Source organism: Acanthochromis polyacanthus, chromosome 1 (genome assembly GCF_021347895.1).
Source record: "Acanthochromis polyacanthus isolate Apoly-LR-REF ecotype Palm Island chromosome 1, KAUST_Apoly_ChrSc, whole genome shotgun sequence".
Classification (NCBI taxonomy): domain Eukaryota; kingdom Metazoa; phylum Chordata; class Actinopteri; family Pomacentridae; genus Acanthochromis; species Acanthochromis polyacanthus.
The window spans coordinates 43,349,523-43,371,128 of record NC_067113.1 but is presented as its reverse complement, the minus strand read 5'-3'; the positions used below and the strand labels follow the sequence as shown (position 1 = coordinate 43,371,128).

Below are 21,606 nucleotides of genomic sequence, written 5' to 3'. Positions count from 1 at the left end.
GCTTTGTGTCTTTTTTTTGTCTCACTTGTGTCATTTGACCGTGTTTTTGTTGCTTTGAATCTCGTTTTTTTTTAAAAATATTTTGTATTGTTCTTGTTGTTTTTTTGTCAGAATTTTGCTGTTTGTTTAACATTTTTGTCATTTTGTTTCTCGTTTTTGTTGTTTTATGTCTAATTTTTGTAATATTTTGTCTTGTTTTGGGGTTTTTGTTGTCGTTTTGGGCCTTTTTTAGTTCCGCTTGTGTCATTTGTTCATTTTTTTGTTGCTTTGTATCTCGTTTTTTGTCTGATTTTTGCTGTTTTGTTTCTCGCTTTTGTCATTTTGTGTTTTTTTGTCTCGTTTGTGTTTTTTGTCTTATTTTTGCCGTTTTGTGTTTCTTTTTGTCTTATTTTTCTCGTTTTGTGTTTTGCTTTATTCATTGCCTTGTGTATTGCTTTTTGTCATTTGTCAATTTTTTTGTTGCTTTGCAACATTTTATTTGTTTTTTGTCTAATTTTTGGGTAAATTGTGTCTCATTTTGTAATATTTTGTGTTTTCATTGCGTTTTTCTGATTTTTGTAGTTTTGATCATAAAGTAAACACTACATTGTTCAGTTTCAGATAGCTGTGACTAAATGTGTTTCTTTGTAGACACTCTGTGATCTGGAAGTTGTAATTTGTAAATGCTAAACTGAGGCTGAATGTTGCTGAAACTGAATTTATTTTTCTGAAGAAACTTCACGTTTTTCATGATGTTTTGTAGAAAGAGAATTCCTTAAATGTGAACATTTTCAGAGTGGACTTTTTTGCACTAAAACAAAGGAAAATGTGGAGTTGTGGTTATTTATAGGTTATTATGCTGTGATTTTACTGGTCATTGGAGATCCAATGTGGCCCCTGAACTAACCTCCGTTTGACACCCCTGCTTTAGTTTGAAGGCAGCACCAACGACTTCCTAAATGCTGACGTTTGGTTCCACAGTATTCGGTACTCAGAGAAGTGAAGAAAATACTCTTTTTTTTTTTTTTTTTTTTTTTAGGAGACCGTTTGGCAACATGTGCTGGTTTCTCCTGAGTGGGCACTACAGTGTGAAAGAGGCCAACAGCATTTGGCAGCATTCTCCTGCAGGCGCTCTTGTCACTGCATGAAAACACGACTCCTCCCCCTCACTTTCTCCAAAAAACACAGAGGAGTGTGTGTTTGTGTGTGTGTTTGTGTGCACTGAGGGGGTGGTAAAAGCTCTGGTAGGAAAACAAACAAAGACACACGTAGCGGCCACACTCCTGTCTCTGGCTGCACGCCATCGGCCTCGCCACAAACCACAACTTACGCTTTCCGCACACACACAAACACACTACGACCAATCAGATCCTGCCGCAGATCAGCACTGATATGCCCCTGAGAGTCCAAATTGTCTGCTTTACCGCCGTACCTGATCTCCAGAGATAACCTCACAAAGCGAAATCATCAGCTATTATTGCCCTGCCGCTCCTTGACATTGTGCCATTAATAAGGCCATTGTGGAGGGCGCTCTCTGTTTGGACACCGTATAATAGACTCTTTGACAGATTTACTTTGCTCTCTCTCCCTCTACCCCGTCCCCTTTTCTCTCTCCAGTGAATACAGCGGGCATATTCCACGCTGCCGCTCATCAATAGGCGAGCTGTTTGTTTGCCCAGTCATTCTGGAGCGATGGTAAATACATAGAGGTATTCCAGACCAAAGGTTGAGCAAACAGGGGTTACATAAAGGCACTGTACCTGAACACACACAAGGGACATCCTGATTCACAAACCCCTCACACTGGTGCGGCTGCTCTTACTTGTTCGCGCTGTATTTCTTCTCCTTGAGCTCCTTCACTGTTCGGGCCTGACCTCCGCCCCCACAGGTAGAAGACAGTAGTACTCCTGCTCGTTTTACTGGGCTGGGGTCAAAGCGAGGCTGGCTCAAGCCTGCCAGGTGTTCCACATCAACATTCATCAGATACCTCAGCCCACAGAGTCCCTCACACCACAGCCGCTTGCTGGGTAATAGGCACCTCTTTGGCAATACAAAGGAAACCACAACTACCAGTGTCACCCTGTTTGCCCTGCAGTTACAGTCTGAAGGGGTCAACACTGATCTAGAACAAGCCTACCTTCAGCAGCAGTACCGTTGGTAAATACAAGACTATCTAGTGCAATCATCTTCTAATTACATGAACACAAATATTATCTGACTGATCAACCCATTGCATGGCTTATAGGCTCCATAATCTTTGAGAAAAAAGTCCATACGCTGAGTGCAATTAGAATTTAGAAAACAAATGTCCTCAGAAATGACGTGTGATCTGTGAGAACCTGTGCTGAAATTGAAACTAACTATTGGGGTCTGTTAGTTGTACAGACAAGGGCTAGCATTGAGTATCTCAACAAATGAATGCTAGCATGCTAATGCGCTAACCTATAATGTTTGAACATTAAACGTGCTAAACACGCCCTGTGACATCACCCAGCACTCCAACCACAAATCACAGTAAACCACATTACATGTTATAAAAGTATAATGATGTTACGATTAAATGCTCTTTATGATTTCAAACTACTGTATAGCTGTGTGACTGTGAACACATATAACCCAATACACTCAGTAAATTTCCATGATTAACTTTGGCCATGAAAATACAACAAGTTGGTTGAAACTGGATGCTCAGAAACTGATGATACCACTGCGAAAGAACGTCCTGTAACTCATGGTAGTGTAACTTGTTTACGTGCCTGAATAAAAGCTAAACTGTTTCTACAAATCGTCAGTCACTTGTTGATTCCTTGCCGCAATTAAAACATTCACTTTGACTTGAGAGACGACTGAGTGTTCTTTTTAGCAAACTAACAAAAGACGCTTATCTGGAACATCGGGGGACTCAGACTAAAACAATGAACTTCATTGCATTTTGTCCCTAAATCATAAATCGTCAGAATATGTTTTAACTTTCAGAGATGCAAAGCAGAGACAAATTTTGACCAAAACCAGACTTGGTGACTCCAATCAAGCCACAGAGAAAAGACGACACAAGAAGTTGTCGACATCATCTCGTCAGTCGGTACATTTACCCATCCATCTATCTGTCGGTCCGAACTAACTACCCATCTATCTATCCATCCATCCATCCATCCATCCATCTCCTCTTGAAATGTGAAAAATCCAATTATAGATGCCAGAAACACTCTGAAAAGTTTGACTTGTTAATCCCAAACTTCACCGATTTATGCGTCAATGAAAAGCTCTGGATTCTGTTAGAGGAGAGACAGCACCAAAAATAAAACGTCACTGAATATGACAACTGCCTCTTGTTCCAGATTGGCTGTGAGTATCAGCAGACAAAATCATAGAAAATTTCTGAGGCTCACTAATAAACATATTGGCTGTATAACTTGTACATAGCTAAATATGAAGATATTGCTAGTAGCTGGTTAGCTAGCAAGGCAATGTGGTTAGCCATCTAGCTCTGCTTCTAGACAAAGTCTTGAAAAATGTCTGAAGCTTTCCAATCAACACAATATATCTTGTTTGTTTACAGAGGTTAAAAAACAATAAGTGAGCTAAAAATGAAGCTACGATAGCACCTAGCTAGATGGCCAGACTCCATATAGGAGTCGTTGCAAAGATGTGCTGTGGAGTGATATCCTAACTAAACTAAAAAAACAAAAATGGGATATGTTGGTTGAAGTAATCCAAATAATACGAGAAAGTTCTGATTGCACACAAGCCACTGTAGCTATAATGAATTAAAAATCTCGACAACGTAAAAACAAGACATTGGAAGTGAACTTGTGTAGTTGAGGACATGAAAATGTAAGACGTAAAATTTTCAAAATTGTCATGAACCACACATCTAGATCAAGTCCCATACTAACTTCATGATTCGATGTGCTCATTTACATTCTCTTCCAGCTTTTAAAGTGACACAGCAGCGCTCATTGAATGATGACAACCTGAAACATCACAAGGTTGACTGGAACATGGGCGGCCAACTACAGGAAGTTCTAGGTGTGGGGTCCGCAGGGGGAGGATTTTGGGAATCCTTTGGCAAGTGGTCAGTGTTGGATAAAACAGGAACAATTATGACTGGCCAGTCCTTTTCAGACACTAATGAGGGGCCACAGCTACAGAAGTGTGGACGAGAGGCAGGCAGAGGGCACACAGATACACTCACTTCTGTGCACACGAGAATAAACACAGCAAAACAAAAGGACCCGGGAGAACATTCAGGAGCAGAGTGAAAATTACAGCTTGTACCAGGACAGACGTTGTGTAAACACATCACACCCATAAGCACAATCCCAACCACACTCACTCTCTTCTAGGGCCCTATTAAAGACGAATATCTGAATATTCGTTCCGGGGGGCTTGTGGCGGAGACAGCCCGAATATTCGGATCCATTCGTCAAATTTTGCCTTCGTTTTGTCTTCAGTTAAACTGAAGAGTTCCCAAACAGCGGAGGTCTTCAGCATCTTGTCTTGTGTTTATGCAACGAAGTGAAGCGTGACATCAGAGTCGGCAGCCACCCGGCCATTCGGGTGGTGTATACAAACACGAATGGAGGAGATGAAATGAGCCGAGTTCCTAATATTTTCGTCTGGGGGGAGGAAGGGGTGATCACATAGACGTGTATATGTCATAGACATATGTGTATATGTTTATGTGAACACAGGACGGGATGAGCCGATGTGAGACGATGTGGGCCGAAGGCGGAGGGAAGACAGTAATGCCGCATATTCTTTCCGCCCGGTAAAATCCGACCGTGGGTGGGGGGGTTGGGGGTAGTCGGGTCCAGCCCTAGTCTCTTCATAATACTAATAATCCAGACAGAAACACACCAACATATCAGCATGATGAAGAATTTCATTGCTTAAGCTTTAACCTTTATGTTAACCTCAAGTTTTACTATCTGAGAAAGGGTTTGTACTGATAAACAACAGAAGTGGCTGTTTGAAATGGAAAAACTAGCTCCATATGACTTCAATATGTGTAATCAGAATTTATATGGAAGACAAAAGGTGTCAAAATCCACAGTGGAAGGCTTAGTAGCAACTGAAAATGACACTGGACCTAGAACTCTGACATTGTAGCTGCTTTGGTGAGTTCAGCTCAACAACACACAAAACATCTCATGATTTACCGTCTAAAGAATCTAGACAATCAATGACACGTAAAACATTTCATATAAACACTACTATTCAAAAGTTTGGGGTCACTCAGGCAATTTCATGTTTTCCATGAAACCTCACACTTTTATTCATGGGCTGACAATAATGCACAAGGGTTTTCTAATCGTCACCTAGCCTTTCAACACCATTAGTACCATTAGAACACAGGAGAGATTGTTGCCTGAAAATGTTCCTCTGTACCCCTATGTAGATACGGGGGTCCTCGGTTTACGACGTCATCGACCTACGATGTTTTGTCGTTACGTTGGAACTGGTTACGTGGAACTGGTTATGTGGAACTAGTTGACGATCGGAGTGGATGAATCCGTCGTCATGCGACGCTATAAGACAGCTTTGTTTACATTCTCTGGTTGTACACCACCTTGGATTGTGCGACACTAAATTTTGCCCTTCATTATGGATCCCAAGTATAAGTCAGACTCGTCTGATACTTTGAAGAAAACGAAAGTTATCTCCATGGAAATGAAATTAGATAAAATAAAACACTTGGAACAAATTGAAATTGTATTGTCCCCTTTCAAATAAACTGAAGTGAAACTGAGGGTGAAACACAGACAAACATCAGTCAAGTCGTAAAAACAGGTCAACATATTGTAGTGACCCTCTGTGATGAATGAGTGAGACTTTATCTGGTTCTCTGGTGGTTTATTAACCTTCACACAGGCTACTCTGGGCCGTAGCCAAATCCTAAATAACTACAAAAACCCGATAACTTAGCTCCAGAATTAGCCGTTATTCCCAGCTCTCTCTATTGCTGACTCTTAGTCAATCAGAGGTGAGCTAACTAAACAGGACACGTTCACTGACATTAGGTAAATCTAGAACTGAACAATAAACACTGAAACCTCAACATCAACAACAATATCAGTCCATTACAATATTCTGTTATTTTCTAGTAAAACGGGTCATACTTGCATGAAAGTCATTGTTATTTATGGCTTTTCTGAAGAACTAATCGATATCGTGATGCACATAACGGCTGTGTTTACATTTTCGTCAGAGTTCCAACTTACGGCGAAAATCGACTTACATCGATCAATAGGAATGTATTCCCCGTATTCCATTTAAAAAAAAACATGAACAATGTCTAGACTGTATTTCTGATTATTAAAGTTATCTTCATTGACAAGTATTGTTGCTTGTAAAATATCCACTGTGCTCATGTTGCACTTTGTTTAAACTACTGATTGAACTTTTTATCCTTTGTTAAGCAATTTAATAGAAACTTGGACTTATTTTGGAGCGCCATGCCAAGCAGCACAGTTTTGTACTTTGACATGTTAATCTTGTTTTACACTGTGGAATTGTGCTGCATTCTACCATGACATATAGTCTGCTAAAATGAAAAGTGCTTGAATGAAATGCAGGTTTTGGAGGAAAAACAGTTGATAAATATTGTAGGTAGTGTAAAGTGGGTCTTAAAAGATGTTCTCTGAAAACAGCTGCCTGCTGGGTCCCAAAACAAGCTATGACGGCGTTAGAGGGAACCACCTCAGTGAAGTGGTGGGTCGGACAGCTACACAATGAGCTGAAACTCCCTATAAAGCTGTGCAAAGCCGAGGGGAGCTTCAGTGAACCCTTTCATGTTGTCACAGCAGTTTCACACTCGTATTCGATTTTGTTATTAAAAACTATATTTATATTTACAGAAACAAGACCATCGAAAAATGTTTCACTTTGGAGAAGTGTCCTTCCATCGTTAATGTAAAACTTAGCATGGTTTTACACTAAATTAAAAGGACACGCACACACATACACACAACAATCCATACTCCTGTAACAGCACAAAAGCTTTCCATCACTAATAACCTTGCTGCAGAATAGCAAGGCCAGCTGCAGGGTTCTCCATCCTGCCTGATTACCGTCTGAACAAACCTGTCCAATCAGCCCCATTCACGGCTGCCAGCACTCACAGGACAACTCCGACCCGACTGACCCCTACAGAGGGCCGGCCCTTCAGCCTTGACCTTAGGTGTGGATGCTTATTGTCGGACTCGCCGGCCCCGGCGCTCTCACAAAGGCTCGGATGCCAGAAATTAGGCACTTGAGTGAAGCTGGAGAACTCCTAGCCAAAACTCCCGTTTGCAGGGGAAAAAAGGCAATTCTAAAAATCAAGTGCTGTAATTGAGGGGAATTTTTCAGAGTCGAGAGGAGTGTTGGTGAATGTGCTGCGGTGTTTGCGTTTTTCCTGCATCGTCTATTGTGTGAATAGGAAGCGAAGCAGAGGGCTGGCAGGTAGCTAATTGCTAATAGTTACGCATCACACTTAATATATTCAACCAGGGCGTTGTTTTCCTAAATTCATCGTCTAAAACTCTCCATATCGTTAAGCTTATACCTCGTCGGAGTGGCGCACAATCTTTAATGTAGTCTTAAAATGCAAACAAGCACTGGCCTCAAACTGAGAAGCAAATGTTGAAATATCCTCACTGGAGTCCACTTTGATTACGAAACCCACTCCTATGAAGAGCTCCACAGTTTATAACCACCTCCTGAGACCCTACCCATTCATTCATGTCCTCTGTTTTATGTCCATTTGTTTTTAATTGATATCTTTTGACTCATTTAAGCTGCCCTATTAAATCCTGATGTGCCCCGTAGAGGACAAAACGGCATTTCCAATCAAATTTCATGATTGGGCGGGGTGAGGGGAACTTTAATTCAAGATGTTTGTCACAAACACAATTATACATAGTATAATGCGCAGTGAAATGCATTGTCCTCTTCCCCCACGTCCAGGCAGGTTCTTAACAGTTCCACGCTCAGCAAACGTCCTAATAATATTGCGGACTGTTGAAACAGGGATACCAAGGTCCTTGGAGTTGCCCTCATAGCCTTTAGAAGTCTTGTGTTTGCTAATAACAACACTTCTCATGTCCTCAGACAGCTCCCTAGTCTTCACCATTGTGACAAAGGAAAAGGGAATAACGTGGCTTTTTACAACATTGAAGTCATCATCGATTGGCTAATTTACATCATGTGGGCCCTGATGGTTTGTCATCAGTTGATTCTGATTTCTAAATAATTGCAGCTGAGTCAAAATGTTTTTTTTCCCACACTGATTTAAAAGGTTCAAATACCATTGTCACAGCGCGTCTTTCAGTTTCTCTATTTTTTTTTAATTATTGTTTTCTCATTATCAAACATGCGTTGTCTGTAGACCAAAACTGTTCCACTAGGCTGGCTTTTTCAGAAGATATTCTACATTATGTATTTAAAATTCATGAGTGCCAAGGACTGTAACTGTCATTTAGTCACTGAAAGAATTCAATTTCAGTTGCCGCCAAACAACAGGCAATGAATTGAGGTAAGGACCAACAGCCAATATACAACGATTAGACACTACATTCATCCAATGACCCAACCCTGCAGTCAGGTATCTGATTAGCTACAGTTAGTTGCAGCAACTTCCCAGTACTTTTCTTTGCCAGACAACCTTCATTCCAAGGTTTTTCACACTGATGTCTAGTCCCATTCGATGTCAATAAGTTGCTGTTTGGTTAAAATTGAACAAATAGGAATGTTGGAATTTTTAGGTGAGTTTAGGGGCTTTCAGAGACCTATAAGTTTCAGTAATGTATCAAAATTATTGTGGTATTATTTGATAGTATATTATGCAGCACTGCTGACTTTGGAAAACTTGTGTTTTTTGTGCTTTTTTTTCTTGATTGTCAATATATTGTGATAAATGACTATTCCTTGTGTTTGGTTGTCTTGCAGCTGTTTCAGCTACAACTGATAAACCATGAGATTCCCTTCAATTGTTTCACCTCCATCTAGTCTGACTCACTGAATGTAGGTTACTGGTATGAGCCTGCTATTGACTCCATAATGTGTCTATCATGTCTCACAATTACAGAAAATCTTTCAAAATGTCTTGAAAAATGCAAAAAAAAAAAAAAAAAGACTCTAGCATCCAAAATGAGATTAGATGTGTCCAAAATCATTTGAAATTGGTTGTAAATATCAAAATCTTTTCCAAAAGTAGCATAAAATTGTCCTAAATGACTGATAATGTGTCGAAAATGGCTCAAATTTTGATCAAAATGACTCCATTACGTGTTCATAGTGACTCAAAATGTCCAAAATGACAGAGAAACATTCAAATTGTCATGAAATTTGTCAAAAAAGTTATGTCAGTCAGCATTCAGCACTCATCACTATTTTTGAGGAAACACCAAAACTACTTCCTTCGCTTAGCCCCACCCCCTGACTACTGTGATTGGTTTTAAGAAATACAAATAAGCCAGAGAGTATTCTCCCTGTAGGAGAAAGACGCTGAGGTGCAGTTGGACCGTTTAGTTCTACACAATCACATCTAGATTACGGTAATAAAAGAAAGCAGAATGAGTGATTTCATCGTGTGGAGACGTGTGGAAGATGCTCATTTCAATCAGGGTTTAAGGCTAAACTTCAAACTTTGCACGAAAAACTCACAGTCCTCGAAGTTGGAGTGGTCTTTGCTGGCTTTCCTCTGACGAGGCATGTCGTCCTGCAGTTTGGAAAGCATGTTCAGCGCCTTTGTTTTCCTCTCCTCCATTCTTCTTTCCTTCTCTTCGGTCCGGTCACTCTCAGACCTCCTGCCTCCGTCTAAGAGCTCTGCTCGGTCCTTCCATCCTGGATGAATGGATTCCTCCTCACTGGGGCCCCCATCATCTGTGTGGCAACCTGGACCAAAGATATATAATTTAATATATATATGCATAAATCCAAGGCACTAAAGTAGGCTCTTTCTGATGTATATTTAGGGTGATTTCCTAAAATCACCACAGTCCTGAACAAGAAAAAGGAAAAAACCCATTTGCATTCACCATCATGGAAGCAGCTACTTAGTCCATGGGCCCGGACCCATAGTTTCCAGTATCGGTACCACTCAAGGTGACCAGTTCTTTTTGGTATTTTTAACTAGCTATATGTCTCTAGTTTGCATTTTGATATGATAGCTGTTGCAGACTCACAGCTTAATAAATGTTACCACTCATTTAACGGACACAACGAAAGGGTCCGAGTCAAAAGTGGAATTCGATCAGGATTATTCCTTGTTATGAAAAAAAAGAAGTGCCACACATCACCACCTGTGTTAATAACTTTACAACACAGAACAAAACTACAACAAACTGGAGTCTGAGAAAGATTTTGCTGCTATGGTAAGAAGAAAACATAATAACAAACACAATGACAAAGCAAGGCACAAAAAACAAAAAGAAGACACAAAACAACAAAAGACAAAACGACGGAAACAAGACAAAATAACAGAAACAAGACACAAAACGACAGAAACAAGACACAAAACGACAAAAGACAAAACGACAGAAACAAGACACAAAACGACAAAAAACAACAAAAACAAGACACAAAATAACAGAAACAAGACAAAATGACAGAAAGACAAAAAACAAAAACAAGACACAAAACAACAAAAGACAAAACGACGGAAACAAGACACAAAACGACAAAAACAAGACAAAAAACAAAAACAAGACACAAAACGACAAAAGACAAAACGACGGAAACAAGACACAAAACGACAAAAACAAGACAAAAAACAAAAACAAGACACAAAACGACAAAAGACAAAACGACAGAAACAAGACACAAAATAACAAAAACAAGACAAAACGACAGAAACAAGACAAAAAACAAAAACAAGACAAAAAACAAAAACAAGACACAAAACGACAGAAACAAGACAAAACGACAAAAACAAGACACAAAACGACAAAACAAGACAAAAAACACAAAAACAAGACACAAAATAACAGAAGACAATATAACAGAAACAAGACACAAAACGACAAAAACAAGACACAAAACGACAAACAAGACACAAAACGACAAACAAGACTCAAAACGACAGAAAAAAGACACAAAACGACAAAAACAAGACACAAAACAACATCTTAATCACATCACATCTTAATGTACTCATATTAACCCAATGTACATTTTAGTACCACTTAGGTTTGGCCATCTGAGGTGGTGCCAATATTTCATTAAGAGTGATTGATTTGTTGGAGATGGAGTGAGCGTTCAGTAATGCCATCCGGATCCCTGATGGGTTAGTCCGTGGTCTGGTCCACGGACTAACCCAGTAAAAAGCACTAAAACCCATTTCTAGTCCTTTAATAAACATTAATTCTCATTACATTACATCTCCATTCAGTCCTTCCAAATGCCTTCCTAAGGAGAGGAAACTCAAACAGACATCCATTTTGTCACTGACCAGCCAATTAAGAGTCCCATTATCTCTGAATGCAGAGTCTACAGAATACACTTCTTGGTGTAGGAGCCCAGAGACAAAGACCGCCATCAATGCAGACTTCAGCTTAAAGAAGGTTCCAATTGTCTCTTGGAACAGTTTCCATTAGAGTTTCGGCCTCTTTTCTTCGCGCTGCTTCGGCAAACACGAGTGTTTCTTGTGTTGAGCGAAAACTCAAAATGTGATACATCTGGAGACGGTTCCATTCATTAGGAGGAGAGAGCTCGACCAGCAGAGGAGCATCAGATTCATTAAGCCTTCCGAACATGGAGGCGAGTATTCATTTATCCCGCCGGTGAGCGTCCAGAGGTCAGCGGTCCAGATTGATGGAGCCACGTCTCATCTGACAGGACGTCTTCCACCACGCTGCACACAATCACACGCCTCCCAAACCCCGATGTCACCCAAACAGATGACAACGTAGGGAATTTATTCATCCTCAGAGCACGAAATTCATCATTCCTTTTCATATGCAACAAAAAACATCTAGAGCAGGGGTGTCAAACATGCGGCCCGCGGGCCAAAACCGGCCCCCCAGAGGGTCCAATCCGGCCCTCAAAGTGTAAAAATTACAGAGAAGACATGAACTGCAGATTGTAAATTAGTAAAACTATAAATTTAAAGTCATTTCTAGACCATGACAAGTTGTTTTGGTCATAAAGTAAAATACTAGATTGTTCTTTTGTCATTTTGGGTCTCATTTTTGTAATATTTTGTCTTGTTTTGTTGTTTCTTTGGTCTGACTTCTGTTGTTTGTCTCATGTTTTGTGTCGTTTTGTTTCTGATTTAGTCATTTTTTGTCTAATTTTTACCATTTGTCCATTTTTGTCAATTTGTAACTTTTTGTCTAATTTTCGTCTCTTTTTGTTTTGTGTCATTTGTCTCACATCTTGCCGTTTTGCGAGTCATTTTTGTAATATTTTGTGTTGCTTTTTTTTTCTTTTTTCTCTGAGTTTTGTTGTTTGTCTCATGTTTTGTTTCTGTTTTTTGTTGTTTTGTGTTTCCTTTTATCTCACTTTTGTTTTTTTGTCTTATTTTTATCATTTTGTGTTTTGCTTCATTCGTTTTGTGTGTCATTTTGTCTTGCTTGTGTTTGCCTATTTTTTTCTTGCTTTTGCCATTTTTTGTCTCGTTTTTGTCATTTGTCCATTTTTTGTCAATTAGTAATTTGTTTTGTTTAATTTTTGTCACTTTTTTGTGTCTTGTCTAACGTTTTGCGAGTCATTTTTGTAATATTTTATCTTGTTTTTTGGTATCTGACTTCGTTTTGATCATAAAGTAAAATACTACATCGTTCAGTTCCACATAGCTGTGACTAAATGTGTCCCTTTGTAGACACTCTGATCTGGAAGCTGTAATGTTTAAATGACAAACTGAGGCTGAATGTTGTTGAAACTTAATCACACTTCTCTTAAGAAATGTCAGGTTGTTCATAATGTTTTGTGAAAAGATAATTCCTTAAATTTAAAAAATTTTTGCACGAAAACCGAGGAAAAACCTGGAGTTGTGGCTATTTATAGGTTATTATGCTGTGATTTTACTGGAGATCAGATTGGACTAAATGTGGAACCTGAACTAAAATGAGAACTTTTGAGACAATATAACAAGCAATAGTGTATTTTTCCTGGTTTAATGAACAAACTGAATCTGATTTCTTCACCATTTCTACGATGAGCGATCTTTAAATGTGGGCGAAGCTGCGACTGAACTGATTCAGGCTTTGGTTTCCTCCTTTTTAAACCTTCCTATCCTAATCCATGAATGCATGGCGGTGATTACTGGTCAGTTCAGGCTGGAAACAAGAGCTCATCTAAAACACACAGAGCAGGTTACCATACCAACCGCAGCATCTGAACGCAGCAGATAGCTGGATTTGGCTGCGAGCGGCCGAGTCAAATCCCCTCGCTGATCTCCAAAAGGCCACCGGAGACAAAAAGCACACACGGCCCGCCTGCCCCTGAACATCCAGCGCACCAGGCAGAGGCAAGAAGGTTGGACTTGTATCTCTTTCTTTGGGTGTTTGAGAAAGGGATGAGCATCGGCGAGACAATCGGCGAGCGGAGGCTATTCACTGATGCCACCCAGAGCTTTCACTCCTCTATCTCCTCCAAGAATGGCAGAATGGGAGTAAAAAAAAAGGAAAATCCTCGCCAAATTATTATTCATGGGGAGGGGGATTTTCCTTTTATCGGAGCCTTTCCCAACACGTCACCCTCTCTATCAGCCCCTGACAAGTGCCAATCAAAGGGCTTGAGTCCAGATTTTTAGGGAAACGCTGAAGGATTTCAGAGACAATAGCCGATGAGTCCACAGCGGCGGTGGCTTAGAGACAATAGCGACATGGCTACACTGTCAGTGTGTGGTCCTCTGGGGGGAAACGATCCTCGCTTAGTACACGACTAATCTTCGCTCGCATCATCTCTGTCTTTCTGCGGTCTAATCTGCCCCGTAGCTTCCTTCAGCTCCCCTGGAACAATCCACCAGGGTCGGTTCAGATTAGTGCTCTTTGTGGCCCCGCACATCGCTACATTCATTTGGACACTAACATCTTTAGTAGCAGCTGAATGCTAAACCTCAGGGCGAACGCAGGAGTGACCATGAAACAATTATGAGGGGAGGGATTATTCCACCTATGAATTCCTGATGAGCAAACATGGACAAAGGTCTTATCATGAGCCTGGCCGGGGAGCAGGAGCGTCTTATCGCCGGGGATTTCTGGTCCACATTTAATCTCTGATTCATTTTCAATTGATTCGCTGATGTAGATATCAGAAAAAAATAAATGAATACTGAATTAAAAACATGTATATTTTGATATAATTTGACAAAAGGGGGGTTCATTTAGTTAACTTTATTCAGTTTATGTGTAAGTTCATGTTAAATGACTATTATTTAGTTGCATCATGGGAAATGCAGTGTTGATTGTGTTCTTTTTAAGTTGAGATGACTCAAAATTGTCCAAAATGACTTGAAAATTGTGGAAAATTACCCAAAAATTCCCCAAAATGACTCAAAACTTGCCAAAAATGACTCAAAAATTGTTCAGAATGACTTGAAAATGATCCATAATTATGGAAAATTAGTCCAGAGTGACATGAAATTTGTCTAAAATTTCTTGAAAATTATCCTAAAGACACAGATTGATCAAAAATGACGAGAAAGGATCCAAACTGAGATAAAAAGAGTTGAAAATGACAAGAAAATGACCACAAATGACTCCAAAATTGTGCAAAATGACTCAAACATCATCCAAAATGACTCAACATTTCTTAAAAATGACTTTAAAATCATTCATATTTATGGAAAATTAGTCCAGAATGACATGAAATTTGTCCTAAACCGATCCAAAATGATGAGAAAAGATCCAAGATTGCATAAAAATCGTTGAAAATGACAAGAAAATTGTCCAAAATGCCTCAAAATTGTCCTAGTCAATATATAACTGAGGGACTTTTGAAGTCCATGGGATATATCTTGTATACATTTCTATTAAAAGGAAAAAAACTAATGTTTTTATGTTCATTATGATCATGTCTTTACAAATTCCATAATTATTTATTATGGAAACAATCATTTATAAATAAAAAAATGACTGGAAATCACTAAAATGTCAACTAAATAACAATCTGAATTTAATAACCACAACCTAGTTAAACAATAATATGTCTTGGTTTTGTCATTTCGTGTCTCGTTTTTGTCACTAGTAGATGATTTTATGTCGGTTTCACGTCTCACTTAAATTTGTCAAAAACAAACAGTTTGGTTCCACAACACTGTAAAAAAAAATAAATTCTGCATTCCACCACAGACCTCTACAGTCATGACTGATTTGGCTGTGAGCAACAGTCATGTGACAAAAATTCATTCATTTTTTGGCTGAAAGTGGCCGAAATGTACCGCAGAAACGAGACAAGTACGTTATCAAATCAAATTAGAATGTATACGTTGGGTTTTAGTTTTTATTATATTTTAGTAAAAATCAAAGAAATTACAATTTTTCTGACACTATAAATGTGTTGCACTGTAATACTGCAGTAAAAAATGAGCCCACAGTGAGTAAAAATGTGACAAGAGCGACAAAAAAAAACATTAAAATTTCACTAATCTAAATGTAAATCAGCATGTCTGGTCATTTTAACTGCCCATTTTCTCTGCAGCCTCATATACTTGGAGTCAGAGTGGGGTCATTCCCTCCATTACTTAGAAGGCTTAATGAAAGCTCGAACTGCTCGCACCTCCAGGGGAACCAGATCTCACCTTTCCACACAAAGACATGCCACACACTGGGCATCTTTTAGAGGCCGTGACCTCCGGAGCGACCCCTCCACGCCCTGCCGCTGACCTCCCCCCTCAAACGGTGACCATGCCTTTGGCCTCTTAAAGGTCAAAGCACACAAGCCATCAACAGGAGCCTCTGTGTGACATCTTTTTTTTCCGTGGTCAAACGAGGAAAGTCTTGTTTTAAAAGTGTCAAGCAGGATCTTAAAGCTGAAGGCAGTTTCACTCATTGTCTGCCTGACAATGGATGTACATTGTAGGCATTTAACAAGCTAATAAATCAATCAGTCTGCTGAAGAAATGGCACTAAAATTGCATTAAATTGCCCTTAACTAGTGTGGTCACTCATCCTGGTCATAAACACAAGAGATAAAGAAGCGTATAGAGGTGCAGCTCAGAGGTTCTGGGTGCCATGGCAACAGCAAAGTTAGACGGGTAATCGCTCCATATTTGCGAGATGACTCGAAAATTGTCCCAGATGGCTTGAAAATGATCCATACCAATGGAAAATTAGTCCAGAATGACATGAAATTTGTCCTAAATGACTTGAAAATGATCCCAAAGTCACAAAAATGTTCCAAAATGATGAGAAACGATCCAAGCTGATATAAAACTGTTAAAAATGACTCAAAAATCGTCCATCTTAGAACATTTGGTGGAAATAAAGAAATGTTAAAAATGTTTCTTAAGAACATTCACAAAAGAAATCAACCAAAATCCAGCGAATTTTGCTGGAATTTGGTTGATTGTTTTATGTAATGTTCTTAAAGAGAAATTTTATTGATATATTTGCAATCACTTTAATTTTTTTTGAAAGATTTTTACCCATTTTTTGAAAATATTTACAAGAATTTTCTTGCCACATTTGGACGATTTTTTAAAATAACACTTTTAAGTGAAGCTTCTAAGGAATTATTGGAATTTTCTTCCTGAAGGTTTTGCAAATTTTCAGAAATCTGGGGATTTTTTTTGGCTGAATTTTTTTCAATCAAAGAAACAATATTTTTAGCCTGTAAATGAAAACAACAGGAGGGTTAACAATGTGTTCTTTCTTTGTATGAAATTTCCATCCAGTCTTTCTACAACAAAACACTGCCAGGATAACTATCCCTGCAACTTTTGTGCAAAAACTAACACGTACGTTTCAAAAACTGAAACACTGCCAGATTATAATATTAATGTCAAGCAGCCACGCCACGCTGACACAGGACATACTGGATCAGAAAGACATATGACTGTATCCTCGATCTAATTGTTTAGCTGCAGTTTGGCCCTCAGACGTATCAATCACAGGTATGATGGATGCGTTTGAAGGCTCCTCCAGGTATACGGCGTTCTACGGACCATTAGCCTCGTAGCACAATGACTGATACCGGACATGAGAGTCGCCGTGATCACAGTCTGACTGATGAGGTCGAATGAAGGCGGGAGGAAAAAGAGCGAGCCATTAGCTCAAGGGTGACTTCTTCCTCGTCTCACGCTGCCAGCTTTCCAGTGTTTGTGGTCCGTACAGTAAGCGCTGCCTCCGAGCCATCACTCATGAATGTACACAAGCCGGCCCTACAGGTGAAGGCGATACTGCAGGCCAGCTGGCCCGAGCGAGGATTAGCGGGCTTAAGTGTACCGGAGGCAAGAGAACGCCAAACACAGCGCTGACAGTGAGGAGACAATGGCTCCTAATAAAGCAGAGCTAGCAGGGACTGAGTGGGCTTTTACCGGATCAGACGCTAATGCTGAAGATGGGCTCTCGTATTGATTAAGTATGGCTGTTATGGGCTCTTAAAAGAGAGCGCCAGTCCTAACACAGAGGTGGCCTGTCATAGCAACACAGACAGACAGTAAAATAATATTTTCTGGGCAGATTTAACCCTCATGTTGTAATGCAGGTCAAAACGGACCCATATTAAAGATTGAAAATGTGGGGGAAAAAAATCATCACAGTGAAACTTCTGATGTGACATTTTCAACATTTTTGGGAAATCTTTATACATTTTTTGGTGGAAAAAAAAGAAATTTTAAAAATGTTTCTGAACCCTCCTGTTGTCCTCATTTACGGGCACCAAAAAATTATGCTTCCAAATTTGGCAAGAAAATTCTTGTAAATGTTTTCAAAAAATGAGCAAAAATCTTCCCAAAAATATCCTAAAAATATCTAAAGTGATTCCATATGTATCAGTAAAACTTCTCAGATTTTCTTTAAGACCATTCAGAAAAAAAATCAACCAAAATAAAGTGAAATTCGCTGGATAAGGGTTGATTTTTTTGTGTTCATAAGAAACATTTTTAACATTTCTTTTTTCCACCAAAAAATGCTCAAAGATTCCACAAAAAGTTTGAAAATGTGGACATCAGAAGTTTCACTGCAAAAAAAATTTTTTTAGAAGCTTTTTACTCGTTTTTTGAAAATATTTACAAGAATTTTCTTGCCAAAATTGGGGGATTTTTTTTAAAAATAAAACTTTTAAGGAATTATTGGAATTTCGTTACTGAAGGTTTTACAAATTTTCAGAAATTTGGGGATTTTTTTGCTGAATTTTTGCATTTTTTTCAGACAAGGAAACAGTATTTTTTGGTGGCTGTAAATGAAGACAACAGGAGGGTTAAAGGGTAACGTACTGTGGTTGGACTGACAGGGAGGAGAAGAGGATCTGAACATGCTGAACGACGGACTCGGGTCGATGATCCATGAAGACGGAGATTCAGAACCTCCGTCAGACTGATCCTGCAAGAAAGCAGAGGACAGACATCTTCAATAGCAACATGCCAAGCACCTGGAAGTCTGAGATAGCTGTGTCACACTAAAAACAGATCTGAGGAGAAAAGAGCTCCTGAATGTAGATCCGAGCAGTGACTTAGCATTTAGTCCCTCCAGGATTTCACAGGCTTTTTCTGACATTGTTGCGTCCTAAAATGCCTGAATTCGCGGCAGTTTTTCTAAAAAACTGCAATGTGCTAAGCGTATTTGTTGCGATGAAATTGCAGGAGACAGTGACAGTTGTTAAAAAGTTGCATTTCTTCTTGTATTAAACAGGTCTGAGGACTGATGATGGTGTCTACATGGGTATGTTATCTAAAGACATTTGCTACACCAAGCAGATTCTTGTCCGACTGTATTCTTAAATCACCCAGGAGACATCGTTTCTCTCCATTATAAATAATCCTGTGTGTGGATACGCGGTTCGGTGCGGTGAATTATGCAAATGGTGTCGCATGAATCCAGCTCGGAGCACTTCAGCTCCTCATTGTAGTTTGGCGTAATTGCGGGGGGCTTATGAGTCTCATTCATGCTTTTCAGGGGCTCTCTCTCGTCCGTCATAAAGGGGAGATTAATCGTAGATCACGTGGAGCACCTGCATCCATTCCACTGCAGCCCAGCATGCACAAGCCCTGTTTACCCCCACTGACCCCTCACTCCCCCAAACCCCCCGTCTGATCCGAGCGCTGGTGCATCCTCCAAAAGAATCCCACCGTGTCAGGCGTTTAGCTGTGCGTTCCCCCCTCTGCGACGGAGCAATGAGCCGGTGTAAAAGCCTGCCATACAGTCGGGTTCCCCCCCCGCCCTGCAGCCCATGACTGATTAACCACACACCTGCTGCACGCCGCGTGCCCTCTGTTATATTGTGTCTCAATTATCGACAACAATTTGGCTCGTCTTACTGGAATGACAGTTATAAATGCACGGCGGTCCGAGTTTGTAAAAGGGGCTCTTTGTGTGGGAGGCAGACTGTGTGCGCATGCTTTGGGGTTATTGTGCGATCCGAGTGATTCCTGAAGGTCTAGTGTTTGCTCACAACAAGGTGCAAATCCTGTAATGAAGGTATTGTGTTAATTGCAAATCACCTGACCAGCTCCACGTTTGGTGTATCAGCTTTGTAGCTTTGAGTCTCGGTTTTGTCGTTTTTGTCATTTTGTGTATCATTTTTGTCATTTTGTGTCTCGTTTATGTCGTTTTGTGTCTCATTTTGTCATTCTGTTTCTCATTTTTGTCATTTTGTTTCTGCTTGGTTATTTTGGGTCTTACTGTTGTCATTTTGTGTCTCTATTTTGTCATTTCCTTTCTTGGTTTTGTCATTTTGTATATCATTTTTTGTTATTTTGTGTCTCGTCATTTTTTGTCTCATTTTTGTCATTTTGTGTCTTAGTTTTGTCATTTTGTGTCTCATTTTTGTCGTTTTGTGTCTTGGTTTTGTCATTATGTGTCTCATTTTTGTAATTTTGTGTCTCGTTTATGTCGTTTTCTGTCTCATTTTTGTCATTCTGTTTCTCATTTTTGTCATTTTGTGTCTCGTTTATGTCGTTTTCTGTCTCATTTTTGTCATTCTGTTTCTCATTTTTGTCATTTTGTTTCTGCTTGGTCATTTTGGGTCTTATTGTTGTCATTTTGTGTCTCTATTTTGTCATTTTGTTTCTGCTTGGTTATTTTGGGTCTTATTGTTGTCATTTTGTGTCTCTATTTTGTCATTTTCTTTCTTGGTTTTGTCGTTTTGTATGTCATTTTTTGTCTCGTCATTTTTTGTCTCATTTTTGTCATTTTGTGTCTCATTTTTGTCGTTTTGTGCAAAGTTTTTGACCTTTTTGTGTCTAGGTTTTGTCGTTTTTTTGTCTCATTTTTGTCATTTTGTGTCTTGGTTTTGCCATTTTGTGTCTCATTTTTGTAATTTTGTGTCTCGGTTTTGTCATTTTGTGTCTTGGTTTTGTCGTTTTTTTTGTCTTGTTTTTGTCGTTTTGTGTCTTGGTTTTGTCATTTTGTGTCTCGTTTTTGTCGTTCTTTGTCAAGGAAGTGTGTTAATTCCAGATCACATCACCTGCTCCGTATGATGTCATTTCCTCCTGAAGAAAAGACTGGAAGACTCCAAGGCTTTCTGAGTTATTTAATATAAAATAGTGTGTGAGTCAAGAGTGGATTTCTAGCATGTCAACAGGTTTACTACAATATCTTTATAAATAACTTTCAACTTTAATTTTACTCAATTGTATGTAGAACATTTAGAAGAATCTTTGTGTAAAAATGTCATGTGGTGTTTGGTTATCGGCGGCCATGTTGGTTTTAGACCTGAAAACAGCAAAAATGTCAACTGTGTTACAAAAAGTCCCTCAGTTATATATTGACCCACGTATCCATAAAGTCAAGCAAGGTGCAAGTCCTGCTTTTGGAAAGAAAGAAAAAAATCTGATAGATGAACGGAGGAGGGGGCGGCACTCACCGATTTGTTTCCCCGGACTTTCCCTGCCGAGTCACACCTTTCAGAGACGCTGCCAGCTGTGCGGGGCCTCAAAACACCTAACAAGAACCACAGAGAACACCACGTCAGGCTAAAGGCAGAAGAAGCAAGAGCGTGTTTGGAAGCTGCGCTGCAGGCAGGCATGCATGTGTGTACATAAGTGCTGGCCTCTGGCACACACTTGCATGTCTTTTGTACTCGAGTGTGTGTGCTCAGATATGAGTCATGTCGTGTAGTAGTTCCAATTATGGCTCTTAATCTCTGAGCAAATAATGGCAGAAAATGGAGACACAAAACCCCAGAGGAGCACCTGTCCAGGAGCATGCCAGGTGCAAACATTGTCCCGGAGACACACAGAGAGGAAAGACGAGCTTCCAGCAAACTCAGACACTCTTATTGTAAACACTGATGCATGAATAGAAAAAACAAAATCACCGTATTCATATTTCTCTGTTGCTGGTTAGGAGTAAGTCCATGTTAAAAACATATTTTACCTCCGTTCAAATCTAGTCATGCAGACAGATTTTCTGCAGCGTGCATCAATTTAATGGAATTTCAGCATAAATTCACCAACAGAAATCAAGTCCCTTCTTTCTCTGAATAATCCACAAACCACACAGAGAGTGGCTTTCATGGAGACAGCGGCTAACTGTCATG

At 39.6% G+C, this 21,606-nt stretch overlaps 1 protein-coding gene across 1 annotated transcript in view; it reads right to left on the bottom strand.

Annotated features, from left to right (window-relative positions):
• LOC110963726 (uncharacterized) overlaps positions 1-21,606 on the bottom strand; it is a 75,890-nt gene that overhangs the window by 16,099 nt on the left and 38,185 nt on the right. The window contains exons 8-10 of the mRNA XM_051951936.1: positions 20,932-21,008; positions 18,344-18,449; positions 9,628-9,858 (exon numbers count right to left, since the gene is read on the bottom strand). Of these exons, the coding sequence (XP_051807896.1) occupies positions 9,628-9,858; positions 18,344-18,449; positions 20,932-21,008 (414 nt within the window). The remainder of the gene's footprint in view (positions 1-9,627; positions 9,859-18,343; positions 18,450-20,931; positions 21,009-21,606) is intronic.